At 37.5% G+C, this 26,318-nt stretch overlaps 2 protein-coding genes across 2 annotated transcripts; one reads left to right on the top strand and one right to left on the bottom strand.

Moving 5' to 3' along the window:
• Positions 1-816: 816 nt before the first annotated feature.
• Positions 817-5,496, bottom strand: cisd1 (CDGSH iron sulfur domain 1). Its single transcript, XM_007240364.4, has 3 exons — positions 5,362-5,496; positions 3,013-3,218; positions 817-2,171 (listed from the first exon to the last, which is right to left on the bottom strand). Exons 1-3 carry the CDS (start codon positions 5,387-5,389, stop codon positions 2,082-2,084), a joined length of 324 nt encoding a protein of 107 aa, XP_007240426.1. The 5' UTR covers positions 5,390-5,496; the 3' UTR covers positions 817-2,081.
• Positions 5,497-7,606: 2,110 nt separating this feature from the next.
• dhx57 (DEAH (Asp-Glu-Ala-Asp/His) box polypeptide 57) lies at positions 7,607-26,208 on the top strand. The gene is made up of 22 exons (XM_007240363.4): positions 7,607-7,968; positions 8,110-8,316; positions 10,089-11,005; positions 12,298-12,494; positions 13,123-13,244; positions 13,340-13,535; positions 14,519-14,643; positions 14,743-14,876; positions 14,985-15,039; positions 16,647-16,861; positions 17,725-17,841; positions 17,984-18,080; positions 18,175-18,348; positions 19,766-19,966; positions 20,074-20,350; positions 22,093-22,188; positions 22,279-22,362; positions 22,471-22,608; positions 23,950-24,024; positions 24,132-24,266; positions 24,403-24,603; positions 25,728-26,208. The coding sequence occupies exons 1-22, from the start codon at positions 7,892-7,894 to the stop codon at positions 25,869-25,871; spliced, it is 3,984 nt and encodes a 1,327-aa protein (XP_007240425.3). The 5' UTR covers positions 7,607-7,891; the 3' UTR covers positions 25,872-26,208.
• Positions 26,209-26,318: the final 110 nt, after the last annotated feature.

Below are 26,318 nucleotides of genomic sequence, written 5' to 3'. Positions count from 1 at the left end.
TGTGCTCAGTGTGAACCTGCTTTCATCTGTGAAGAGCACAAGGCGCCAGTGGCGAATTTGCCAATCTTGGTGTTCTCTGGCAAATGCCAAGCGTCCTGCACGGTGTTGGGCTGTGAGCACAACCTCCATCTGTGGACGTCGGGCCCTCATACCATCCTCATGGAGTCGGTTTCTAACCGTTTGTGCAGACACATGCACATTTGTGGCCTGCTGGAGGTCATTTTGCAGGGCTCTGGCAGTGCTCCTCCTGTTCCTTCTTGCACAAAGGCGGAGGTAGCGGTCCTGCCGCTGGGTTGTTGCCCTCCTACGGCCTCCTCCACATCTCCTGGTGTACTGGCCTGTCCCCTGGTAGCGCCTCCAGCCTCTGGACACTACGCTGACAGACACAGCAAACCTTCTTGCCACAGCTCGCATTGATGTGCCATCCTGGATGAGCTGCACTACCTGAGCCACTTGTGTGGGTTGTAGAGTCCGTCTCATGCTACCACGAGTGTGAAAGCACCACCAACATTCAAAACTGACCAAAACATCAGCCAGACAGCATAGGTTCTGAGAAGTGGTCTGTGGTCCCCACCTGCAGAACCACTCCTTTATTGAGCGTGTCTTGCTAATTGCCAATAATTTCCACCTGTTGTCTATTCCATTTGCACAACAGCAGGTGAAATTGATTGTCAATCAGTGTTGCTTCCTAAGTGGACAGTTTAATTTCACAGAAGTTTGATTTACTTGGAGTTATATTGTGTTATTTGAGTGTTCCCTTTATTTTTTTGAGCAGTGTATATAATCTGCACCAAAGGTACAAAGAAGACCACAATACACAGAAATGACAGATTTATTGTTGACAAAGGCAATAACAAAATAAAAGCATTAATGTCATATGGAGGTATTTAGGATGCAGCTTACCAACTGTGTGAGAAATAAAAGAAAGACTGCAGTAATGGCAGGCTATGCAAGTAGTACTAGTATACACAGTACCACCAAATAATAAAAAATGAACTGGATTTAACTGTAGTTTACAGGTAAGTACACAACCTGTCAAACATCATACAATCACTTCTGTCAAAAAAAGTCAAGCATCAGTCAGTTCATTTATAGTAGTAGTAGAAGTAGTAGTGATTATTCCCCACACAAATAGGTTGTATTGCACAGCCTTTCTAGAGCACTTTTTTATTTCTAACTACCATCCCTACTCATGCGTAGGTTAATTGGCAACTTTTGTTCACGAGCTGGACTAGCCGATATTTACTTTTATTGCATTACCAGCTGGAAAGACTATTAAACATTAAAAAGGCAATTCACATATATGCTAGGCTTTTTTCTGAGACATCATAATCAACATATTTTGTATATGTACAGCCATCATAATCAAAATACCAGTACCAACATCAAAACACTCCGATTTACCAGTGTCAAATCTCAGTAACAGAAAATGTTGATCATGCAGCAAAAGGAAACAAATCTGATCTGATTTTCACTTTCTTAATCTTGATGATTTTAAATGTCCTTTTGTGATTAGTGTGTGAAGTTAATTCAGTCTTTTTTTAAAGCTAATTTTTTATTTAATTTTTGTTCATGCTAAAATCTAGAAGAAATTCTAGCTTTTGGTCTTCACTAGTGGTTTAATATTTTGTTTCCTGCTCCCAGCAGCAATGTACACCACAGTCTAAAGTTCTCCATTAAGTGCGTTTGTCCACAACATTTATAGTAACATATAACCAAACCTCTCATCCTGTTGGTTAAAGAAATGCTTGTACACTCTCAAACATGAATATAGGAATTCAAAATATAGAATGTAACTGTTCAGGGAAAAACAAAAAACAAATTTCATACATTGATATTTACTGTATGTATAAAACTACTCCAAGTTTGACGAAGAAGAGAGTAGACAATAGGTCCATTAGATAACACCAGAGTAATGAAGACCTTGTATCAGACAGACACTCAGACACACAGAGAATCAAAAATCATTAGTTCAGCTGAACATGTGAGGCAAATATATACTGATCACACCACCTTTAATGGCCATGACACTAATGTGCATCCATGAACAGCGGCAACCCTGAGGATATGAACATTTTCACTCATGCCTCCTTGTGCTTTATAATCAGTGGGCCCACGTTGTCGCCTGTCTCCTGATTGTGTTTTGCATGAGCACCATCACAGTATGGGAACTGCAAGACACAAACAAATTGGTCAATTTTAACTACAGCAGTTGATATAGTGTATATGTCAAATGGCTGCAATTAAACTGCAATAATTAAAAAAAAAAATACCAATGAACATTCACATCAGCTTGCTAAAATGTTGAGCTGCATTGCTGGACCATCCATTGGTCTGTTCTATCTTTAAACATCTTTAATGCAAACTACAGACAATAAATAAACAAAACATGCATCTGGGGTCACACAGAGTACAATTAGGAATGGTGGACTCGCACTCCAAAAACTAGCCATTTTTTTACTTTTGATTTTTTTAGAGTGTGTTATAGTTTGAAATAAATTGTTCAGCAAGTGTTACAACAGGACACACACCAATATACACTGAGAGTTCTCTTGTGAGTCAGTCTGTACACTGGCCAGTGTACTCATGGCAAGGCGACGGGAATGGTCAGATTTCGAGTGAGGTCTGATACTGAGTGCCAGATGAATGAGACATGCCATTTCTGAAGCCTGATTGCCACAGTGTAATTTTTATACCAAGGATGTGTCACATTGGGTGGTAATGATCATCAGCAACAGCAATTGGCTAGAATTTTCCATACACAAGAGTTTTAGGAAGAAATTACATCCACATCCAATGCAGAAGACCCCAGATGCACATCTAGCATCCAGTCAGAGAAGTGTACTTAAGCTTCAATGGGGAATGGCAAAAATCATGGAGAGAAATACAAAAAAAGGCTACTACTGGCCTTAGCCTGACAAATAGTTCATGAACTTGACCATGACCATGCAAATTTGCTCTTATTAGTATTCATAGCATTAACAGCATTCAGATTTCTAATTAACAACTTACCTTTTTAGACCTCCAGCATCTACAGTACACAGCTTTATCACCAAGATCCTCAATATCAAAGGCATGCACCACTTTGGGGTTGTCTTTCTGGATGTCCAGGTTCACCTTTGGTTTCACACATTTGCCTTTGGAGAAAAAGGTTTTGTAGACCAGGAGTCCCACAGCTGCAGCTCCAGCAGTGACCGATATAGCCGCTATCAGGTCAGCTGTAATCAAAGAGAATGTAATGTTTATTATTTATATATTATTTAAAGCCCTGTTTAGCAAACAGAAACAGATAACTTGACGTCAACTTGACGACACCTATTTGCTTATTCTTATACTTCTTATACTTCCACAGTAACTGTCAGTACTAATACTTTTAAAAAGTGGACGTGATTGGGGAAAACAGCATCTCAGCCATAAAGCAGATATTCATGTTAAATGACACTGTGGGGTCAGCTGATGCTGAGGTGCATAGTGTGCTGATGTCATTAATCACTACAGACCACCCAACTTCATGTGGGCTTCAGATTAGCTCAGGAACAATGTAAAGAAGAGAGCTTTATGGAATGGGTTTCAATGGCCGAGCAGCTGCATTCAAGCATTATATCACCAAGCCTTGCTCTATCTGGGTGGGTAAATGGCACTCTTTCCCCTCATCACTCCAAAGGGTGATGTTGCTCATCACAAGGCGTCTGTGATCTGATGTATCGAAATCTTTCCTCTAAGCTCTCTGTGATGCTACTCTGCAGTGCTGCATCAGCAGCAGTTTGAAAAGATGTGGTAGCTGATTTCACATGTGTTGGAGGAGGCATGTGCTAGTCTTAACCCTTCTGGTGGTGGGGCATTACTAGTGACAGGGGGAGTCCTAATGAGTGGATTGGGTATGGATTGGGTGGGCTGACATCATATTAAACCCTATGGATCAAAAATGGGACATGACTCAAATTTATATACAGCTTTGGAAAAAATGAAGAGACCACTTCAGTTTCTGAATCAGTTTATCTGATTTTGCTTTTCATAGGTAGATGTTTGAGTAAAATGAACATTGTTGTTTTATTCTTTAAACTACAGACAACATTTCTCCCAAATTCCAAATAAAAACATTGTCGTTTAGAGAATTTATTTGAAGAAAATAAGAAATGTGTGAAACAAAGACGTTTTTGGACCTCAAATAATGCAAAGAAAACAAGTTCATATTCTTAACGTTTTAAGAGTTCAGAAATCAATATTGAGTGGAATAACCCTGGTTTGTAATCACACTTTTCATGCATATTGGCATGTTCTCCTCCACCAATCTTACACACTGCTTTTGGATAACTTTGTGCACAAATTCAAGCTGTTATGCTTGGTTTGATGGATTGTGATCATTTAATTATCTTAATTATATTCCAGATGTTCTCAATTTGGCAAAATTAAAGAAACTGTGGTCTCTCATTTTTTCCAGAGTTGTATGTGGGTGAAGACAGATATGCAAATACTTGTGTCAATATAGCTAGTGTATTTTATCCAACATTACAGTAAGTTAGGTGGTCTGAGCTCAGCTGACTGCCCTGACAGAAGCTGCCCTATTTCTGAGCATTATCGTCTTATGTCATATGCCTAGAGTGTGGAAATAATACTTGGCTAGTATCCTGCTGTAAAATTTCAGCTCAAGGTCAGCTTTTACTGGTTGCTCGATTTAGATGGTCAATAATGGACAGGTTGGTTGCAAAGCTGGTCATGCTGGTCATCTACGTTAAAACATACCCTATGCTGGTAAGCATGTTCATGCTTGGTCATAAATTACTGGTTGTCTTGCTTGACAAGGGAGCTAGTTAGCTAACCTAGCTTACCAAGCTATCTAGCCTAGATCATGCTTGTAAACCTGCTAAAAACCATTAAACTCACAACAGTCAAACAACATACACTATGATGGTCAAAAGCTAACCAGGTCATCCAGCTTAACCAGCTGGAACAGTCGGAGCTGGCCATGCTGGTTTTCAGCAGGGGAGAGTTCAATAAGGTTAGAAGTAGCTTGCTAAGCTAACACAACTCTAGCTAGCTAAGCTACGCTAACCTAGCATTAATATCAACTTGCCTAATATTATTAGCTAGGCATTAAAGAATAGCCAGAAGACACGAATGAACACTGAATGAAGTCATTACTGAACTAAAATACTAAATAAGAGGAACACCTTATAAATGTCCTTTAAACGGCTGATATAGTCCTAATATTAGCTTCCTAGCGTTAGCTAACAGACTCAAGTTCACACACTTCAATAAAATACGGTAACCAGTATAGTTGGGGCTAGGTAGCTAGCGTTAGCTAATTAACCTTGCTAGCTACGTCAACATACTTAAAAAGTAGTGTTATTCAGCCGTTACCTTTAGACATTGCGTTAGATCTACTCATGTCTGTTGAGTGTAATTAATCCGGTCAGTACCGCAGAGAACTATACAGCATTGTCCGCCGCTGCTGGAGCTCTTCAACTGTGTGTTTTCTACTGACACTTATTTTAAAAGTCCTCCAGGGACTGTAGACTAGATCCCTCAAGCAAACCAATCCAGCATCAACGAGCGCATACGATAAAGTGCTACATCCCAAAAACCACACCTAATTATCGTCCTCCTAAAAAAATAAATAAATAAATAAATAAATAATAATAATAATAATAATAATAATAATAATAATAATAATAAAATAGATGAAAAAAATAAATACACACATTCATTAATTAATTATTTTTATTAATTATTGTTATTATTATTTATTAATTTATTTATTTGTGTATTTATTTATTCATTTATTTTATTATTATCATGTTTTTTATTATTATTATTTTTATTTTATTTGTATTTATTTTTTTCCTAACTAGAACAATACAACTTATACAGACTTAAAACGTCCCTTCTATTAATAGCTAACTTAATTCCCTCAATTTAACTAAACTGTCCCTTCTGAACCAAGAGAGAACCTACCTGAGTCCTGCAGGAAATGTGCTTTGTCTTTAAATATTACATACATTTTTTACTCTGATACTTAAGCTAGAGCTTCTGTAGATTCCCTCTAATATCTTGTAAATGTCATTTATGACATACATTTGATTTAATACAAATACTAATACAAATGTAATAATTTTAAATATGACTGAATAGTGGCTATTAGACAGAAAAGAAAAATATAATAAAATGAAAATATATTGATTTTATGATATACCCTGTTACAAATTTCCTAAGACTTTGATGTAAACTTTTCGTTTGAAATGTAGCCATAACAAGAAACTAAATATAATAAAATAAAAGACAACAGTATTCTTTGAAGCGTTACTCCTTCACAGGTTATCTGAGATGAATTTGGTTACTTGAATGTGGACTTTTAATTTGAAATGTGTGACTCGGAGCTGATTGTGCATCAGGCATATTTCCCCCCGTGCTGCCGCAGCTGGGCTGTCAGAGATCGAGGTTTTCCTTTGAGCGATATGATCTGTAAGTGTTTTTAATTGTCTGTCAGAGATATATTTATTTTTTTGTATTATCAAATAACAGAAGCAAACAAACGTGTTTATTTCATAGAAGAAGATCTAGAACATCTCAGTAAACACCAGCTAAAACACAGGGCTGCTAACTCCCGGCTAGCACCCGGGCTAACTGCCCTGCTGTGTGCTCTTTAAAAATGGAACAATTTAGTAAAAGTTTTGTCTTTAATAAATTACCATTTTAGAAGCATTTTAAAGAGTGCACCAAGGATGGCAAGTGAAATAACCTAAAGGGACTGAATGTTCCAGTGTTATTATACACTGTTACATATACATACAATACATACATAACGTTACATACATACATACCCGGTTTTTATGATACTTTAATTATATAATATAAATTGAGAATATTACACCCTTAACCCATATTATATTTTTTGTAGAAGAAAGGTTTTTATTGCCGTGTACAGGGGTGTAAGTAAATATTAGTATATTAGAGTATCCCAATACTGTATCACTCAAAAGCACATTATTGGTTCTGAATTATTTGTTTACATTTTAATATTGCTGTTTCAGATCTCAATGTTACAACCTCATTTAAGTATTTTTCTTTGTCCTTCAATTTAATTACTGTTTTAATGCATTTTCAAAACGAGATAATCGAGATTGTATATCTTTACAGGGAGAATCTCACCAGATTTAAGAAATACTTACACTTAACTGAAACACAAGCACATTATGTTTGCACCGTGTTAAATATAAACGCTGCATGTAAGGTTGAAGGGGTCTGTTTACTGTTTGGGAAAACATAAAAATAAAAAAGTGGAAATGAAATGTAAAGAAAACAATAGATTAAGCATCACTTTAAATGGTGCTGCCTGTTTTACAAATAACAAAACTGAAGTTGTTATGTACATAAAAGCTGCTGTGCATTTTAACTTAAGTGTGTAATAAAACCTATTTCTTGTGTGATGTGTGAAATTCAGATGAGTGTGTTTCTATGTGTTTCTAACTGTTGCATGTCTATTCCTCTTTTTTCAGGAAAACAACAAGTTATGAGTGGAAGGAGGAGAGCAAAGCCCAATCGGGGTGGAGGACGCTTTAATAAGCCTAGAGGTGGTGGAGGAGGAGGAGGAGGAGGTGGAGGAGGAGGAGGAGGAGGAGGGAGGAAAGGTGGCAATGACTGGGATGATGATGACGGTGATTTTTGTCTGAACTTGGGACCAAGTCGTTCCCAAAAACCTCCGCCAAGCAGAGGCAGAGGAGGGGGTTCTTTTCGAGGCACAGGTCATGCAAGCAGTAGAGGCAGAGGAAGGGGCAGTGGTCAGAGCTTGCCCAAGTTTCCTCATAATGATCGAGGCGGCTACAGAAATAACAAGGACCATCGGGATCAAGCTAGACCCGAACAGACGAATCTGCCTTTACAGAGAATTCATATGACCTCTGAAAACCAGCTGCAAGTAAAAGAATTGCTGAGAGAACTACAGACCCAGGAATTCAGCACTACAAATAGGTTAGTATGTACATAGTTTTGTGTATTTATATATGTAGTAGCTACAATTTACTAATTCTTAAATTGTGGCCTTTAAATTAGGTGTGTGTCTGTGTTATTAAGTTGTTTGCTTTATTTATTTGTTTTTATTTTATAACCCAGTGGCTCAGAATATGAAGGAGAGGAGGATGAGGAGAAGGAGGAGGAATTTGATGAGCTGGACCATCGTGAGGAAGGTCAGTTCTGGAACACTCATGATGATGGAGTGGAGTATGCAGAGGATGGAGTGTATGAGGAAGATTATAAAGAAGAGAAAAGTGTGAAACCAGAGCCGGTTGTTTCCCTGTTTGCTTTAGGAACTCTCTGCAGGTACTCCTTTTTTGGGTTTTTCATAGAAATGCTGCTAATGTTTAGTACTGTAAGCCTTTTTAAATAATGTCCAATGTTTTCAATTTCACTATTATTATTTTATAGTGTTTTATATCATTTTCCACAGTGGATTTGCAATTGTATAATTTATTGATTTTTATTATTTGCCTACACCTCCTATTTCCATAATAGCAGTACAACAGTACAACTGGAACACTTTAACTGACCAATGGTGACATGGAATTTTGATATTTCTGGGAAGTTTCTAGGAAGGCATAAACTTTTATTAAGAATGATTACACAGGCTCATGTTTGGTTTCCTTTTGCCAGCATTTGTTTTTAAAATTCCAGATTATATATTTAAATATAATTTAAACTGATAAAATATAATTCTGATATCAGTATGAACAGTATAAAACCCTCTGCCTGTGTTGTATGTGATCACACACTGATAAAGCTGCGTAAAAAGCTGTAAAAATATTATGTAACAAAATTATAAAAGACATTTTCACAGCACAAATAACTACTTAATACAAAAGGCATCAGCAGTAGCATACTCTTAAAACGTTTTTTTTCCTCAATACTTTTTCATGCATAGTGCATTGATATATATACATTTTGTGCTGCACATGATACAACGTGATTTTATACACTCGCTGTAATTAAATCGATTTCTTAAACAGTAGCTTACCAAGACTCTTATTTTTAAAATAATAGCGTAACAAAATAAAAAAACGTAACAAATATGTGACAAGAAAGATTAACCACAAAACTAAAGTGCGGCATATGTAGTGAATGCATATAAACTGTAAAAACAGAAAAAAACTAAAATAAATATAAAATAGACTTCTTTCAATAATATTGCTATTAGGACAATATGGAGTTGCAAACTATCATGGCAAATATGTTTTTTTATTTTGCGTATAATACAATATGGCACACCTCTAGTGCAGTGGGTCCATTGCCTGGTGTCCAGGGGCTTTATTCGAGAAAGTAGAGAATTGAGTGATATAGCACATTACTTGTATTCTCTTAAATGTCACTATTATTCGAGGACATAAAAAAAGTTTTTAATTTTTGTTGCTTCAGACAAACACATTGGACATATTGCAACCATTCGAAATGAGATTGAGACAAAACAAGACAACACAGGACAGACTTTTCGTTATGTTCTTGAGTACTAGAGCACAACTGCTTAAGCCCTATCTGAACAGGATTAGTTTCTCAGGGGGTCCTGGGGTAATTTTCTTCCTTATGGTGGGTCCTCTGGATTTTATTCCTGTCCGAACCGACTATGTATGTGTTTTTCTCAGACGTTCTCTGAGAAAATTACAGGCTGAATTTAGTACTGTTTTCGTTGAACTCCGTGGTCCTCTGGTAATTTTCGGACGCACATCTCTGAGTTTCGTCACCTTGCAATTAATAAAATAGCTATTTGTCCACTGCCACGCACTGTAATTACAGCTTGGGTGCGCGTTTTCACAGAGATTTACACAAACACAACAGCGAGTGGAGGAGCTACTGAATGAGATGTCATGTGACTGAGAATGCCTAAAAACTCAGTGGTCCTCCTGTTTTTTTCAATTGCAGTCCGGATGCAAGAGTTTTATCACTAAGTAGTAATAAGTAATATTTTTTTTACAGATGTCACCCTGAGAAAGTAATCCCGTCCAGATAGGGCTTTAGAATAATATGACTGGTATTAGCAACAAGAACAGGTCACCAACTGTTTTTGGATGACCTGTGACACTTTCACACTTTATTTTTTTTAGATATGGCTTTGATCGAGAGCGCAGTAGACAAGCCCTAGAAGCCGGACAGTGCGGGTCAGGACGGGAACGTGGAGGAGGAGAAGTTGGAGCGACACTTGAATTCCTCCTGTCTCAGATGTTCTCTGAGAGGTTTGGTTCTACTGCCCTCGGCCCTCAGGTGCCTGACCCTCCCTCACAAGAGGAATGTGTGGCCCTTCGCCAGGAGGAGGCCCTTGCTTTAACTGCCATCTACGGAGAGCGTTTCTGTGAAAGAATCAGTGACCGGGTGTGGACTATCAGTCTGGATCTGCTGTGGTTGACTGAAAGCCGCAGCAGGACCTCACAGTCAAATAGCAGTAGAAACCAGTCAGGGTCTTCATCTACACAGTTGTGTAAGTTCTACCTGAGAGGAGCGGGATGTAGGTTTGGAAACCGCTGCAAGTTCAGACACCAAAGGCAGACAGAGTCCAGTGCCCACAGAGACCCTAATGGACCCAGCCAGCCTGGTTTTAGTAGTATGGAACCGCCTGTTTACCAGCTGGAGATCCGCTTTCCTCCAGGGAGCCGTTACCCCTTCCAGCCACCGTTAGCTGCCTTCAGTAGCACAGATGAAGCGCTCTCTGGAGCAGGACGCCTTAATGTGACGGAACATCTCTTCAGCCAGTCAATTACAGCTGCACAGGAGGGGGAGCCAGTGGTTTACACCCTCATCTCCTGCCTTGAGGAAGATGGGACAGTCAGAGAGCTGCTTTCAGCTCCTCATCACAAATACAGCGTACCACCCCCAGTGTTGGCTCCCCCTGCTGTTACCCCAGCCAAGAGCCGGAGCACTAAGAGCACCACAGCTAACAGCACAGTGAGCAGCGCTACAACTACATCCCGCGCTGTTAACACTGTTGGAGACGCCAGCCCCAGAGTTACACCAAAAAATACAGAAGGTAAAGAATCGATTGTTCAAACATATTTTACAGTACTTTCTGTTGTTTGGAAAGGATAAAGGTTTGTAGGTTGTCAACATCTATTAATGTAGTGTAAATCTTGATCAGTCAGAGCCAGAGAAAGCATAATTGGCCATGTTAATAATGGCACACTCTTCGCTCACCATTCCTATTCTAATGTTGCATTAGTGAATTAGTTTGAAAAGAGGCAATAAGTGACTTCACATTAGGGCTGGCAGATTATGGCCCTAATTTAAATTATATACCAGTAATATATATATATATACTATAAGAAAAAAATATTAAAAATGTTAGCGATAATGATATTCTTGGCGATATGACAACTTTGACATTTTTTAAAATTTAACTTAAATATATATTACTGCAAAAAATAACAATATGTTGTAGAAACCAAACTATCTCTACTTGATTAATGTCTATTTCAGTAACAGTAATTTTCCAAAACTCTAATTTTGTGTAAAATTATAATCGTGTAACAAAATGAAAAATTCATCAAACATCTATTGTAAACCTTAAGTGTAGCGTTTTAAGGCATGTAAACTGCAAACAAACAATTAAAAGTAAATACAGAAAAAGCAAAACATACATAAAAGACTGCTTTTAAGAATAGTGCCATATCAGGATCATACGTTTTATTATCAGGTCAAAAATTTTTGGCGATATTACTGCATACGATACGATATGACGAAATGACGATATGAGAAATAAAAACGAGTACTCTTTAGCAAGGGAAGCTCTTCATAAATCTACATAAAGACACTGTAAAATACTCACCATCATTCCCCAGCCTTTCAGCAAGCTATAGATTATATAGCTATACATTATATGCTAATTTTAATTAGGTTTGGAAGGTAAGTACACAAAATTAAGCCTAGTCTTGGAATACACAGCAGATTTTAACTGTGTTTATATATGATTTTCCATTGGAAGGAAAATAAAGTCTATGACTAGGCTTAATCCCATATGTCAATGCAAGATCTCCTGCTGCTGATGATAGGGCATTGTAAATAATGGGGAGAAACCTAGTAAGTGGGAAGGTAAATTGGTTAATTTAAAAAAAAGCAAATTAAGCAAAACAAATTTCTTTTTTTATTGTGAAATATTCCAACAATATTTTAAGTTTTTAATGGTTGAATAATTATAATTACCAAAATTTTGACGTTGCATTTCAAAGTAGTTCATATATATCTGTGGTGCTCTAATATTTGGCCTCTTTCTAGAAGTATTTTCTATAAATATGCTCTTTCTTTTGTCTGTGCGCTGTTGTGTAGTATCTACAGCACAGTGCCTCAACACAGAGGATGTAGACGACGATGAGGAGGAATATGATGATAGTGAAGAATGTGTTCCGGTGGAGGAAGAGAGTTATGTGAACTTCAGGAAGAAGATGGGAAAGAAAGCTGAGATCAGAGTTGAAGATGTTCTGCAGGACAACAAGAAACTCTGTAGAGAATTCAAAAGGAAACCGGTACAGCTTTGCTCTAACCTAACTATCTAATGCTTGTACATGTAACACACAGACAAATTGCAATCTGTATTTATACAGCTCTGGAAAAAAATAAGAGACCACTTCAGTTTCTGAATCAGTTTCTCTGATTTTGCTATTTATAAGTATATGTTTGAGTAAAATGAACATTGTTGTTTTCTTCTGTAAACTTCAGACACCATTTCTCCCAAATATTGTTATTTACAGCATGCATTTGCAGAAAATGCAAAATGGCTAAAATAACAAAAAAGATGCAGAGCTTTCAGACCTCAAATAATGCAAAGGAAGCATGCTCATATTCATAAAGATTTAAGAGTTCAGAAATCTATATTTGGTGGATTAACCCTGGTTTTTAACAGTTTTCATGCATGTTAGCATGTTCACCTCCAGCAGTCTTACACACTGCTTTTGAATAATTCACTCCTGGTGCAAAACCTCAAGCAGTTCAGCTTGGTTTGATGGCTTGTTATCATCCATCTTCCTCTTGATTATATTCCAGAGTTTTTTCATTTGATAAAATCAAAGAGCCTCATCATTTTTAAGTGGTATTTTTTCCAGAGCTGTATTTATAAAATCATGAAACCAGAAATAAGTCTTGTCTGTCTCTCAGTCTTCCAGGCGCTATGGCTCGATGCAGCAGCAGAGGCACAAGCTGCCTGTGTGGGAGGAGAAGGAGAACATTCTGCATGCTCTGGAAAAGAATCAGGTTCTAGTGATCAGTGGGATGACTGGGTATGTCTCAAAACATGTCAAATGTTGTCAATTTGGCATTGACAAAGTTTGTTAAAAAGCCCTTCACAGTGTTGTGTATTTTTCTCTAAACGTAGGTGTGGAAAGACCACCCAGATACCCCAGTATATCCTGGATTATTCTCTGAATGGGCGACCAGAGGGAGTGGCAAACATCATCTGCACTCAGCCACGGCGCATCTCAGCCATCGCTGTGGCATCCAGGGTTTCCCAGGAACGGGCCGAGGCTCTGGGTCACTCCACTGGTTACCAGATCCGTTTAGAAACTGTCAGGGTAATTTTGTAATCTGTCCCATACACACATCAAACATCACTACAATTTAATTGATCATTTCCTCTTTTTTCCATATGTGCAGTAAGCTACAAAAGAGCTCATGCAAATAACATCTATTATGTTGGCTCTGTTCTGCAATACAATGGAAAAATTAAAAAATTAAAATATATATATTTTCTCCCAAAAAATTATTACATTTTGGGTCATTTTAAATGATATTTATCAAGGTCTTGAAAAGGTCTTAAAAAGCATTAAATTTTACTTTTAAAATGGTGCAAGAACCCTGTTAAGCAATATACCCCAATCATGAATACAGTATATCCAAATCCGTGCGCATTCTATAATGAACATTGTTGTTTTATTCTATAAACTACTGACAATATTTCTCCCAAATTTCAAATAGAAATATTGTCATTTAGGGCATTTATTTGTAGAAAATGAGAAATGGCTAAACTAATAAAAAAATGCAGAGCTTTCAGACCTCAAATAATGCAAAAAAAAAAAAAAAAGTTTTTAGAGTTCAGAAACCAATATTTGGTGGAATAACCCTGGTTTTTAATCACAGTTTTTATGCATCTTGGCGTGTTCTCCTCCACCAGTCTTACACACTGCTTTTAATAAACTTTGTTCTGCATTTCTGGTCCAAAAATTCAAGCAGTTTATCTTGGTTTGATTGCTTCATTTATCTTTCTCTTGATTATATTCTAGAGGTTTTCAATTTGGTAAAATCAAAGAAATTCATTGTTTTTAAGTGGTTTCTTAATTTTTTCCAGAGCGGTATATATGTGTTATTGGACATTACATGACGTGTAGTTTACTATTAAATTAGACAAATACAAAGAAACTGCTTCAAGATAATTGCTACTAATACCTTTTGTCATGCAGATGTTTTAAAACTAATTTTATGGAATACAGGATTCTGCTTCTTATTGGCCTTCACTTTATGTGAGATAAAAATGTGTCTTATCTGTTTTTGAATACAGTCCTCCAGTACTAGGCTGCTGTTCTGCACAACAGGGGTTCTCTTGCGGAGATTGGAGGGAGATGCTGAGCTCAGTGGAGTCACGCATGTCATTGTGGATGAGGTGCATGAGCGCACAGAAGAAAGGTGAGAGAAAGCATGCGTATGTTCTTTTACAAACATATTACTATTGGATCATGAATACAGAGTATAACTGTGATAATGACATCATTTGCTGTCTTCCAGTGACTTCCTATTACTAGTGCTGAAGGATCTAATTCTGCAGAGATCCGATCTGAAGATCATCCTGATGAGCGCTACTCTGAACGCTGATCTGTTCTCACAGTACTTCCACCACTGCCCAACCATACACATACCAGGTAAGGTCTCGGCAGCTTCCGTTAAATACATTTGCATGGTAATCTTATGGTAATTGCTTTCTAGAAATGACAACATCTCTTTAACAAAGGGATCTTGCTCACCTACAGGGCGTACCTTTCCAGTGGAGCAGTTTTTCCTGGAAGATGCTATTGCTAAGACTAGGTGAGGAACAGAGTGATGTGAAATTAATCTGCCTACTTGCATTCTGAAAGTCTGTTTCTATAAGGGCTGGGTATATAAATTTGATACCAAAAAGACACCGACAGAAATGGTTTGGTACTATTGATTACCGAAAGGTCTAAAAAAATTGAATGCCTGTTTTTGACTCTTTGCATGAAATGGCGTAAATGCGCCAAATGCGTACAGAAAAGTGGTGAGCATGTTTGAGTTGTTCATTAAATTGTCAACACACCGCCGCTGTGCTAAAATCTCAGGCATTCGCTCTCGTGCTGTCTCTCACTAACTCACTCTGTCACTCGCTAACTCTCACTGTCTTTCTTTCTCACTAGTGCTGTCTCCCCTCTCTCTCCTTCAATAGTATAATATAGTAAAAAAAATCTCTAGTCTGCCTGACCTAAACCACACTACACTATTAGTACTGCCCCCTAGAGCTTAGATTGGGCCCGAGCCTGTGTGCATTCTCCCCAAGCCCGACCCGATCCGCCCCATACACTGTCATTTTGAGCCAGAGCTCGATTTAAACCCGACATTTTTAGTAAGAGCATTAAAACTGAGCTTTTAAAAAATAAATTTTCTGGCTGTTTGAATGAGCAAAATCTGTTCAGAATGATGTTAATTAACACTGCAACACTGAAGAAGCATAGAGCAATTATTTAAGGAAAAATATATTTATTAAGATTAACATGAAAAATGCGAACAATGATCCACAGGCCTAAACATCAGTAAATTAGGCTACAAGAATGATGTCTGAATGACTTCACCTCTAATCTTATATTATTTAACATGGTTTAGGAATAGAAAATGAATTCTAAACAAACACATTTTTTATTTTGAGTTTATAGTCTATGTGCCTTAACACAAAAAAACAGTAATATGTCTATGCAATGCACTGCACAGCGGTGCAAGTCAAGTGCCACTTTTTTGTTACTTTGCTATATTGTGATTATCACGCCATAGCTTTATATAATATAAAAATATGATTAATAAACCGACGTCATTATTACATCACAGATTATTTTCTTGAGCCCGACCCGACCTGGCCTGAGGAAAGTGGGTAAGGTTCTGGCAAAGAATCTAAGCTCTACTGCCCCCTCTCAAAAATACAATAAACTAGCAGCATTTATAAAAGAATCATGATTATAAATCATGTTTAAGTGATTTATACCACTAATATAATTTAATTTAATGTTGTCAATGTAATGCTGATATAATGCTTGTTTAAAAGAACTTGTAAAACTGAAATGCATAAAGCCAAATGAGTAGAAAAAATATTTGTAGTTTAAGCACAAGCAATGATTTTTGTACTTAATAAAGCACCACAAACATGCTCACTCTTTATTCCAACAAGATCCAAAAAGATGGAGTCTCTCATGATACAGTATAATAATGAGATTACTCATGTCGGCTGTTAAATAAATAAATTGTGTGAGAATAATTATGTTTTTTTGTTTTGTTGTATCTTTTGGTTAGAATAAAAAAAATGTATTGAAAAAAGTATAGTTTGGGTATTGGTTCCGGTATTGAACATTTTAAAAAGATACCAGGTCCTAGTTTCTATAGTGATTTTGAGTATAAATCTGTGTGTGTAGGTACGTGATAGAAGATGGCAGCCCTTACCGACGCTCAGCAAAGCAGAACGGACCCTCAGGTCAAGGCGGCAGGGTCAGTAAAGGACGACCTGTAGTGGACGACATGGATGATGATGATGGCTGGTCATTTACCTCCTTCATGAAGAAAGATTCTGTCAAAGACTCCATCCCTGACCAGCAGCTCGGTCAGCAGGAGCTTGCACTGCGATATCCAAGTAAGAAAACACACATTTTAACATTGTTTTAATATGTACTATGTACTTATTTACTAGTGACACAATTGACTGACTACTTTATCATTTATAGATTGTACAATAGATGTGTTTAAATGGTTCCCATATGTCCTGGAACATTTGCAAAACCTGAATATTATTGTATAATTTATTTGAACAGTGTTAATTTAGCAATGTCTCACAATAACACTTTTTCAGACCCTGCATCCATTTCAATGGCCATCATGTATTTTCTTTCTTTTTTTATTTTTAGTTTTCTTGCATTTAACTCTATTTGAGAGCTGTTGTCCATCAGAAATGTCAGCTAATTTTTACTAACTGAATGTGATTTTTGAACACTTTTTAGTCCTTTTTTTATGAAATAAAAGGTCAACATAAAATGTAAAATAATACACACAGGCTTCCAATGTAATGAAAATACATTTTAAAAAATATTTTAGTTTATTGGATTTATTTGCTTTATACATTTTACATTCGAATACAAGTCTTCTTTTCTGTGCATTTCAGACAAAAAAACAACAACATTATTAGCCGATTTTTTTTTTTTTTCACTGGAGATAATTCTGGACTGAAAGGATTAAGGCAATTTTGATACGTGAGGCTTTTGATAAATTTATTGCATATAGGCCTGTCATACTAACCTTTTGTTTATCATTGTTAGCATGGATTTGCATTCTGAAAATGTTTAAATATAAAACAAGAATTAGATAACAATACTTTTTAAAAGGATTAATTAAGAATATTTCTGTATGCTGTACTAAATGCTAATAACTTAATTGTATATTATAATTATTTTCTAATTAAAAGCATTGTAATAGTGAAGTTTCTGTATATCCCATAATAAGATTACTCCAAATCTGTGGTGAAAACTCTGGCTGCAATGGACCTGGATAAAATCAACATGGATCTTGTGGAAAGTGTCTTGGAGTGGATTGTAGATGGAAACCACGACTTTCCCCCCGGTAATGATTGTGCACAATCATATAAATACGTAAAAAATCTATAAATAATATCTAACAAAAGTTAGTTAGTTATTATAATAATGTTTTTAATAATAAAAATAATATCTTGTGGGCTCTTGTGTGTCTCTTTTTGTGTAATAAGGTGCTGTCCTAGTCTTCCTGCCTGGATTAGCAGAGATTAAGCAGCTGTATGAGCAGCTTCAGGCCAACAGGATGTTCAACAATAGAAGAGCTAAGAAGTAAATCTAAATGTGTTACGATATGTGTATAAATTATACTATTATTAGTAATAGTATTTTCTTTTTAATATTGTAATATTATATATATTTTAAGGTGTGTGGTGTATCCACTCCACTCTTCTCTGTCCAATGAGGACCAGCAAGCAGTGTTTACACGCCCACCTGAGGGCGTGACTAAAATCATCATCTCCACCAACATCGCAGAGACATCAGTAACCATTGATGATGTAGTTTATGTCATTGATTCTGGAAGAATGAAAGAGAAAAGGTAAGAATCCATCAGGGTTTTCTCTTCAGGTAATAGAAATGTTTTCTTAAAGCTGGAATGAATGTTTTTGAAGAAAACAGCAGCTTACTGTATTTTCCACCCCTACTTTAAGCCTTTTTTCTAAAGTTGGGAGGTTTCTGTTCTTGTAAATACATGCTTTAATTGCGTGAAAATGAAACGTCTTTCTCATAACTGCAAATGTGCACAAGTAATGGAACTAGCTTCATCACTTCATTTGTAAATCTTCAGGTTTAACACCAACATTAACTAAAATAAGATCATCAAATAAGATAATCAAATCACACTTGTTTAAAAAAAAGAAATTGCTGACATAGTCAACCATATTTATGTAAGGAGTACATACAATAATATATATAAACACAGTCAGCTAGCTTAAAATTACATTAATATCCTATAATATAAAATCCTCTCGAGCACTGTGTAAATTACCTGCAGCAGCAGTTTGTGCTCGGATGAGTGTTTTGCGCTCGAGTTTTGAAAGGGGTGGTTTTGACAGTTTAGGGGCGGGGCCGGGGTCACCTCCCTCACCGAACGCTATTGGCTGATATCTCCAGGGTTCATGACCGACCGCCTACCTCCACGCGCCGGAGGAGGGTAAGGAGGGTTAGCTAACTGGCTATGCTACAATCCAAACAACCCGCTCTCCGGAGCGACCCGCTCTGTCTGCCTATAAGCTGGGGGCGCCGAGTGGTCCAGCAGTCCAAAGCGCTGCCACTATGAGCAGGAGGTCGCTCCTAGGGTGATGTCCACAGCACAGGGCGTCTGTGAGCTGATGAACCAAGTCGCTGCGCTTTCCTCTAAGCGCGCTGGCTGCTCAGCAATGTTGCATCAGCAGCAGCTCGAAAAGAAGCGGAGGCTGACTTCACATGTATCGGAGGAGGCATGTGCTAGTCTTCACCCTCCTGGTGTGTTGGGGCATTACTGGTGATAGGGGGAGTCCTAATGAGAGGGCTGGGTAAATGGCTGTGCAAAAAAAATACTGATTAACTGTACTGTAGCTGTACCATTAAAAGTTTACCAATGGCTGCAGTATCCATGTCCATGGATCGGATATGTATCTGATATAGGACTGATATTAAAGTTACTCAAATCTAATTTGAAAACATTGAATTTGGCATGTTCACACAGCCATGGAAAAATCAGATCTAAGCCACATTGAGCAAAAAATGAGATTTGAGTCATTCAGCCTTGTAATTTGAATGTAGCTTTAGAAAATTGGCTGCTTTGTCATGAAAACCTATAAGGATGGGTAAAGCTACATATCATACTGCAACCAGCCAGCAGAGACACTAGACCTGCTAAGTCTTCGCTTTTGAGAGACGCTGCACTGTCTATGTTTTCTACAATCATTGTTTTACACCGTTCTTCTGAGCGTGTTTGTGTCTGTCTGTCTCAGGTACGATGCCAGCCGCAGTATGGAGAGTCTGGAAGATGTGTGGGTGTCTCGCGCTAACGCTCTGCAGAGAAAAGGCCGCGCAGGCCGTGTGGCATCTGGAGTCTGCTTCCATCTGTTCACCAGCCATCGCTTCAACCACCACCTTAGCCAGCAGCAACTGCCTGAGATCCAGAGAGTTCCTCTGGAACAGCTGTGCCTCAGGTGTGCAAGGCGCACAGCTATTTCTGTGCAACACGTGTACAGTCACAGTTCCATTTATTTACAGTGTGTGTACTGCCACCATTCATTTTCCTGCTCCTCTGTTTCAGGATTAAAGTGTTGGAGATGTTCTCGGAGCGTCAGCTGGATTCTGTGTTCTCTCGACTGATAGAGCCTCCAGCAGGGGGCAGTCTGGATGCAGCTAAGCACCGGCTGTGTGCACTCGGGGCTCTGACGGAGGCTGAATGTCTGACTCCACTCGGGTGGCATCTGGCCTGTCTCCCTGTGGATGTGCGTATCGGAAAGCTGATGCTTCTGGGGGCCATTTTCCGCTGCCTGGACCCGGCGCTCACTATTGCTGCCAGCCTGGCCTTCAAGAGCCCTTTTGTAAGAGAGCATAATGCTAAGATATTTATGTTTTGTGATATAAAGGGATAGTAAGATGATATATCTTTTTTTTTTCTTCATTCACCAAATGAAGTTAATCGTCTATGATATACTGGGTCTTTTTTATTTTTGCAATAGGCCTACAAGGATAAGTCATACACTTATCTCTGGCAACACTTAGTTCTCAATTAGCTTTGCTTTTGTGATTTCTAATATTCTCATTCTCAAAAATGAAAGTTTTTGCTTTTAAAACCCCATTACAATAACATTATAATAAATTCACAAAAAAAACATAAATGCAGTAAAAAGTAACACACAAGTAATTGGCCTCCTTTAAGACACATGCTAAAACAACCATTTATATCTATTTATATCTAAATAGATAACTTGTTTTTAAGTATTTAGTTTGTAGTATAGCTAAAAGTGTAAAAAGTAGCCGACCTGGTCCAGCGGTCTAAAGCGCTGCCACTATGAGCGGGAGGTCGCAGGTTCGAACCCCCGCTCATACAGCTTTGCCATCAAGCTGCCGGCGTTAGAGGAAGCAAAATTGGCTCTGCTCCCTCTGGGGTGGGTAGATAGCGCTCTCTCCCCATCACACTTAAGGTGGCGCTGGGCGGCACGAGGCGTCTGTGAGCGGATGAATCGGAACCTAGCCGCTGTGCTTTCCTCCGAGCGCGCTAGCTGCTCAGGCAATGATTCATCCGCAGCAGATCGAAAAAAGGGGTGACTGACTTCACACGTGTCGGAGGAGGCTCGTCCGCATCCTCCGAAGGTCACGGGCGTCACCGTTGATGGGGACGCACAAAGAGGTGGGACAATTGGATATCCAAATTGGGAGAAAAATGGGGAAAAATCAGAAAAAAAAAAAAAAAAAAAAAGTGTAAACAGTTAGAAAACAATGCTCATTATATTGACGGCAGCAACTGGAGAACTTGCAGTGAGACAATATAGCAATGTGTCTTCACTTTTTTAATACAATTATGATTAGTAGATAAATATGGATATAATTATACATTTTTATAGTGTTAGTGTGTAATACACAGTTGGGTCACTGAGTCCGTCTTTGCTCCTTTGTGATTATAACTCCTCCTGGACAGACTTTCTTCCTCATTTTCAGAAAAATTAAAGGTTGAATTGCCAAAGGTTTAGTAAAAACACAGCAACCATCTAACAGTTTTAGTCCTATTTTGATTAACATCCACACTGTAAAAAGATATTTTCGTATGCAACAACCAAAAACATTGTACTACATTTGCTTATGTTAATTCTTTTCAAGGCTCAATCAAACTGATAAAAAATAGTTACTGTATTTAAACTTTAAGTTACATTTTTTACAGATTGCCTAATGCAGCATGCTGTTTTTAGTCTGAGTGCACAGTTTCAAGATTATATAGTTGTTATTAATTATTGCACACTAAAACCAAGCATTAAATAAAATCGTTGCTAAAAAAGCTGAAATAAGAGCCAGTGTGTTTAGTGGTAATGGTGGGACATAACTATTGTAAATCTGATCATGTGACAATGAGATGCAAACTTTTGAGCTAGAACAGTTCCTCTGGTGTTGTTATTGTTTGGATGCAAGAGTATGTTAATGAGATGTACATTTTTTAATTGGGATGTTCCCCTGATAAAGGAATGTAATCTGAATTGGTCTTGCGTCACAAAATACTGTACATCAACTCAATGGGGAAAAAACATTTAATTTATTTAAATTTTATTTATTAACTCATTGTCTCTATCAGGTCTCACCGTGGGATAAACGAGAGGAGGCTAATGAGAGGAAATTAAGTTTTTCTCTTGCCAACAGTGACCATCTTTCTCTACTACAAGCATACAAGGTAACTGTGTTCCTGATAAGCTTTTCGATTATAATAATAAAAAAATGATTGTGTGGACATGTAGTAACGGGTGTTTTGTGTGTATCACAGGGCTGGTGTAATGCAGAACAGAATGGCCCCAAGGCTGGATATCAGTATTGCAGAGAGAACTTCCTGTCTATCCGTGGCCTACAGGTGAGCCTGGCAACCAGTTGGCACAATTTACAGACCTGTATTAATATTATTATTAGCACACCTCTTATAAACTAATATAATGTTTTCAAATGCATTTGTTATCTGTAGGAGATAGCCTGTCTCAAAAGGCAGTTTGCAGAGCTTCTGTCTGATATTGGCTTTGTAAAGGATGGACTGAAGGCCAGAGTCATCGAGAGAATGAGCTCTAAAGGAGCGGATGGAGTGCTGGAGGCCACAGGCTATGAGGTAGCTCTTAGTAAATATACTGGATATGATGCTCATGTGTTGCTTTCACTGTAGGACTGTTATAGTGGCAGAAACTGATTTGAACAATGCTTACACAGACACACATACACCCAAAACAATTATGAATGCTGCATCTTTAACATCTGCATCTTCAAATTGGTGCCTGTATAACCGCAACACTGGAGACAGCTCCAGTATCATCATTAAACTCGCTGATGACAAAATGATTATGATGATTATGCTAATCTGTCCCACCAACCAAGGTATCATCTCTCCTCTCCATACAAACTCACCCTGCACTTTACTTTACTTTACCAAGACTTTCTCACACTCTATTAATCACATACATGTTCATGCTTATGGATTCATACATATGCATGTCTATTTAAATAGTATGTATACATCTGTATATTTATAGTTTCTAAACTAATATGTTGTAGTAGAGCTGGGCGATATGGAGCAAAAATAATATCTTTAATTTTTGTAGTAGCTTAGTTGTTCTAGCAAAAATGTGTAATCGAAAACTAAAAAGAAATTAAAATTGTGCAAATTAATTATAACAGATTAAACATTCTTCAAATCAGTGTTTTTCGTTTTAAGCTTAACAAACAAGTGACAAAACTGTGTGTGGTTTGGAAAAAGTAAATGTGAATAAGTGAATAAAAAGTATATACAGCTCTGGAAGCCATCAAACCAAGCTGAACTGCTTGGATTCTTTGCACTGGGATTGGCATATAATCATCCAAAAGCAGTGTGTTAGACTGGTGGAGGAGAACATGCCAAGATGCCTAAAAACCAGGGTTATTCCACCAAATATTGATTTCTGAACTTTATGAATATGAACTTTTTTTTTCTCTTTGCATTATTTGAGGTCTGAAAGCTCTGCATCTTTTTTGTTATTTCAGCCATTTCTCATTTTCTGCAAATAAATGCTCTACATTATATTTTTATTTGGAATTTGGGAGAAATGTTGTCTGTAGAAAAAAACAACAATGTAGCAAAATTAGATAAACTAATTTTGGTCTCTTATTTTATATCTCTTATTTTGTCCAGAGCTGTATATTTAAAAATATATATATTTACACATGTGTCTTCTTATATCTTCTATATAGCTGTTAATGAAAAACTTTATATATCGCCCAACCCTACATTGCACACTTAAACATTGTGTTAATATATTTATAGTATATTATATATGTCTTTATCCTGTAATTTTATTGTATACTTTGTATTGTCACTATTAAGAGAGACTATGTACCTGTACACCTGTTGTTATTATGATGTGATAGTAAAAAAAAAAAAAAAAAAAAAAACAATTTTATTTGATTTTCTCAATCCAAGGCAAATCTGAATGCGGACAACACAAAGTTAATGTCAGCTATGCTGTGTGCTGCCCTCTATCCCAATGTAGTCCAGGTCAGTACCTTTAGCACTAGTCATAACAATAAATACCATTTCCACTTCTGAAATGCTTGTGATTTAGACCATGCCTTGTGTCTCTTCTTGTGCGTACGTGTGTGTAGGTGCGATCCCCACAGGGAAAGTATAAGCTGACGAGTAAAGGGGCTGTTAAGATGCAGCCTAAAGCAGAGGAGCTTCGCTTCATGACTAAAAATGACGGAGCAGTTCACATACATCCCTCATCAGTCAATTTTACGGTAAAAGACCTCTCATTGCTCTGATCTGAATTGTTCTCTAAATGTGTTGATTTATATTTACAGTAAAGATGTATTGGAGGTTAATCTGAATTAACTGAGTGGTTTAGTTCATTTTCTGTGCTGCTATTCTGTGCAGGTACGGCACTATGACAGCCCGTATCTGGTCTATCATGAGAAAGTGAAGACCAGCCGGGTGTTCATTCGTGACTGCAGCATGGTATGTGTGTATCCCATGGTGCTGTTCGGTGGGGGGCAAGTGAATGTGGAGCTTCAGCGTGGAGAGTTCATCATCTCTCTGGATGACGGATGGATTCGATTTGCTGCCGCCTCACATCAGGTAAGCCATTCCCAGTGCTGTTTTATACGGCAGTTATAAAAATAGTACATTTTATTTATATAGTAAAAAAAAAAACGCAAGCACGCAAGTATTTGTTCACCCATCCAAGTTATTAAATTCGTGTTCCAATCACTTCAATGGCCACAGGTGTATAAAACCAAGCACCTAGACTTAGACTAAGTATTAGTGAAAGAATGGGTCACTCTCAGGAATGATGGAATGTGATGGAATGACACCTGTGCAGCAAGAAATTTCCTCCACCACTAAATATTTCACAATCAACTGTCAGTGGTATTATGGAAGCGACTGGGAATGACAGCAACTTGCTCTGTCAATGCAAAATAAATGCGAATAGGTCCCCCAATTTCTGCAGGCAATTGCTACGGACCTCCCAAGTTCCTGTAGCTCAAGAACAGTGTAAAGGGATCATAAATAGACCGGGAATGAGTTTCAGTGGCTTAGCAGCTTCATCCAAGCCTTAAATCACTAAATGTAAGACTGACAAGTGGATACTTTGGGCCAAACAGTGTACAAACAATTTTTTTGTACACTATTCTTTATTTTTTTATTTTAGCCACATATAGGACAGAGATATAAGCTTTAAAAGGTCAAAACAACATCAATAATTGTGCAATAGAAGATAAATATAGGCAATACCGAATTAAAACTAAAACCATTTCCACACTCTCCACACTTTCTTTGCTTTTATTTGCATATTTGAGGTCTGAAAGCTCTACATCTTTTTTTATTTTACCCATTTCTCATTTTCTGCAAATAAGTTCTCTAAATGACAATATTTTTATTCAGAATTTGGGAGAAATGTTGTCTGTAGTTCATAGAATAAAGCAACAATGTTCATTTTACTCAAACATCTACCTATATATAGCAAAATCAAACTGATCCAGAAACTGAAGTGGTCTCTTTTTTTTTCCAGAGCTGTATTTTTGATGATGAACAGAGACGAGTTAATTTTTCATCACATTTAAATTCACATTTGGTGTATTATACTATAATGAGTCACTTTATATCGGTATATGCTCAGTTAGTATCATTTGAAATGACTGTGATACAAGTAATATACAGTGCATACAGTGGTCATATAAATTGTTTTCCTTTATCTCCAGGTGGCTGAACTGGTGAAGGAGCTGCGTTGGGAACTAGATCAGCTCCTGGAAGACAAGATCAAAAACCCCAGCATGGACCTCATCACCTGCCCACGAGGCTCCCGCATCATACAAACCATAGTGTCCCTTATTTCAACCCAGTAACACACACCTAAATGCCACTTCTCACATTCACTAATGCTGCTCAACCTCACAATTCCAGTGTGTGGACATGTACATGAATTGTACTACTATGCAAATATTGCTCACTTACATTTAAATGACATTATGAATCACAGATAATGCTGTGTAAATATGCAGAGTTTTAACAAATGAACAAAATGAACATAAATCACAGTTTCACCGTGAATATGATGTACACATGTACTGTAGGACTGAATCCATATTGGATTCTGTGTGGGAGAAACAGTATCTGCCTTAGTTTGTACTGTAAAATAATTGTTAAGGAGCACTTACAAATAAAGCATGTGCATGAAGTGTCTTTAGTGCTTAAGGCATGAAGAATGTTTTGTTTGTTTCTTACTTTTGTTGTTTGTAACATCCGAGTATTTATGTGAAGAATGTATGATCATTATGAACATGTGGTTTGAA

The sequence above is a fragment of the Astyanax mexicanus genome, chromosome 7, assembly GCF_023375975.1.
Source record: "Astyanax mexicanus isolate ESR-SI-001 chromosome 7, AstMex3_surface, whole genome shotgun sequence".
Taxonomy (NCBI): Eukaryota; Metazoa; Chordata; class Actinopteri; order Characiformes; family Acestrorhamphidae; genus Astyanax; species Astyanax mexicanus.
The sequence above is the reverse complement of the archived record's forward strand: the minus strand, read 5'-3'. Positions and strand labels throughout refer to the sequence as shown.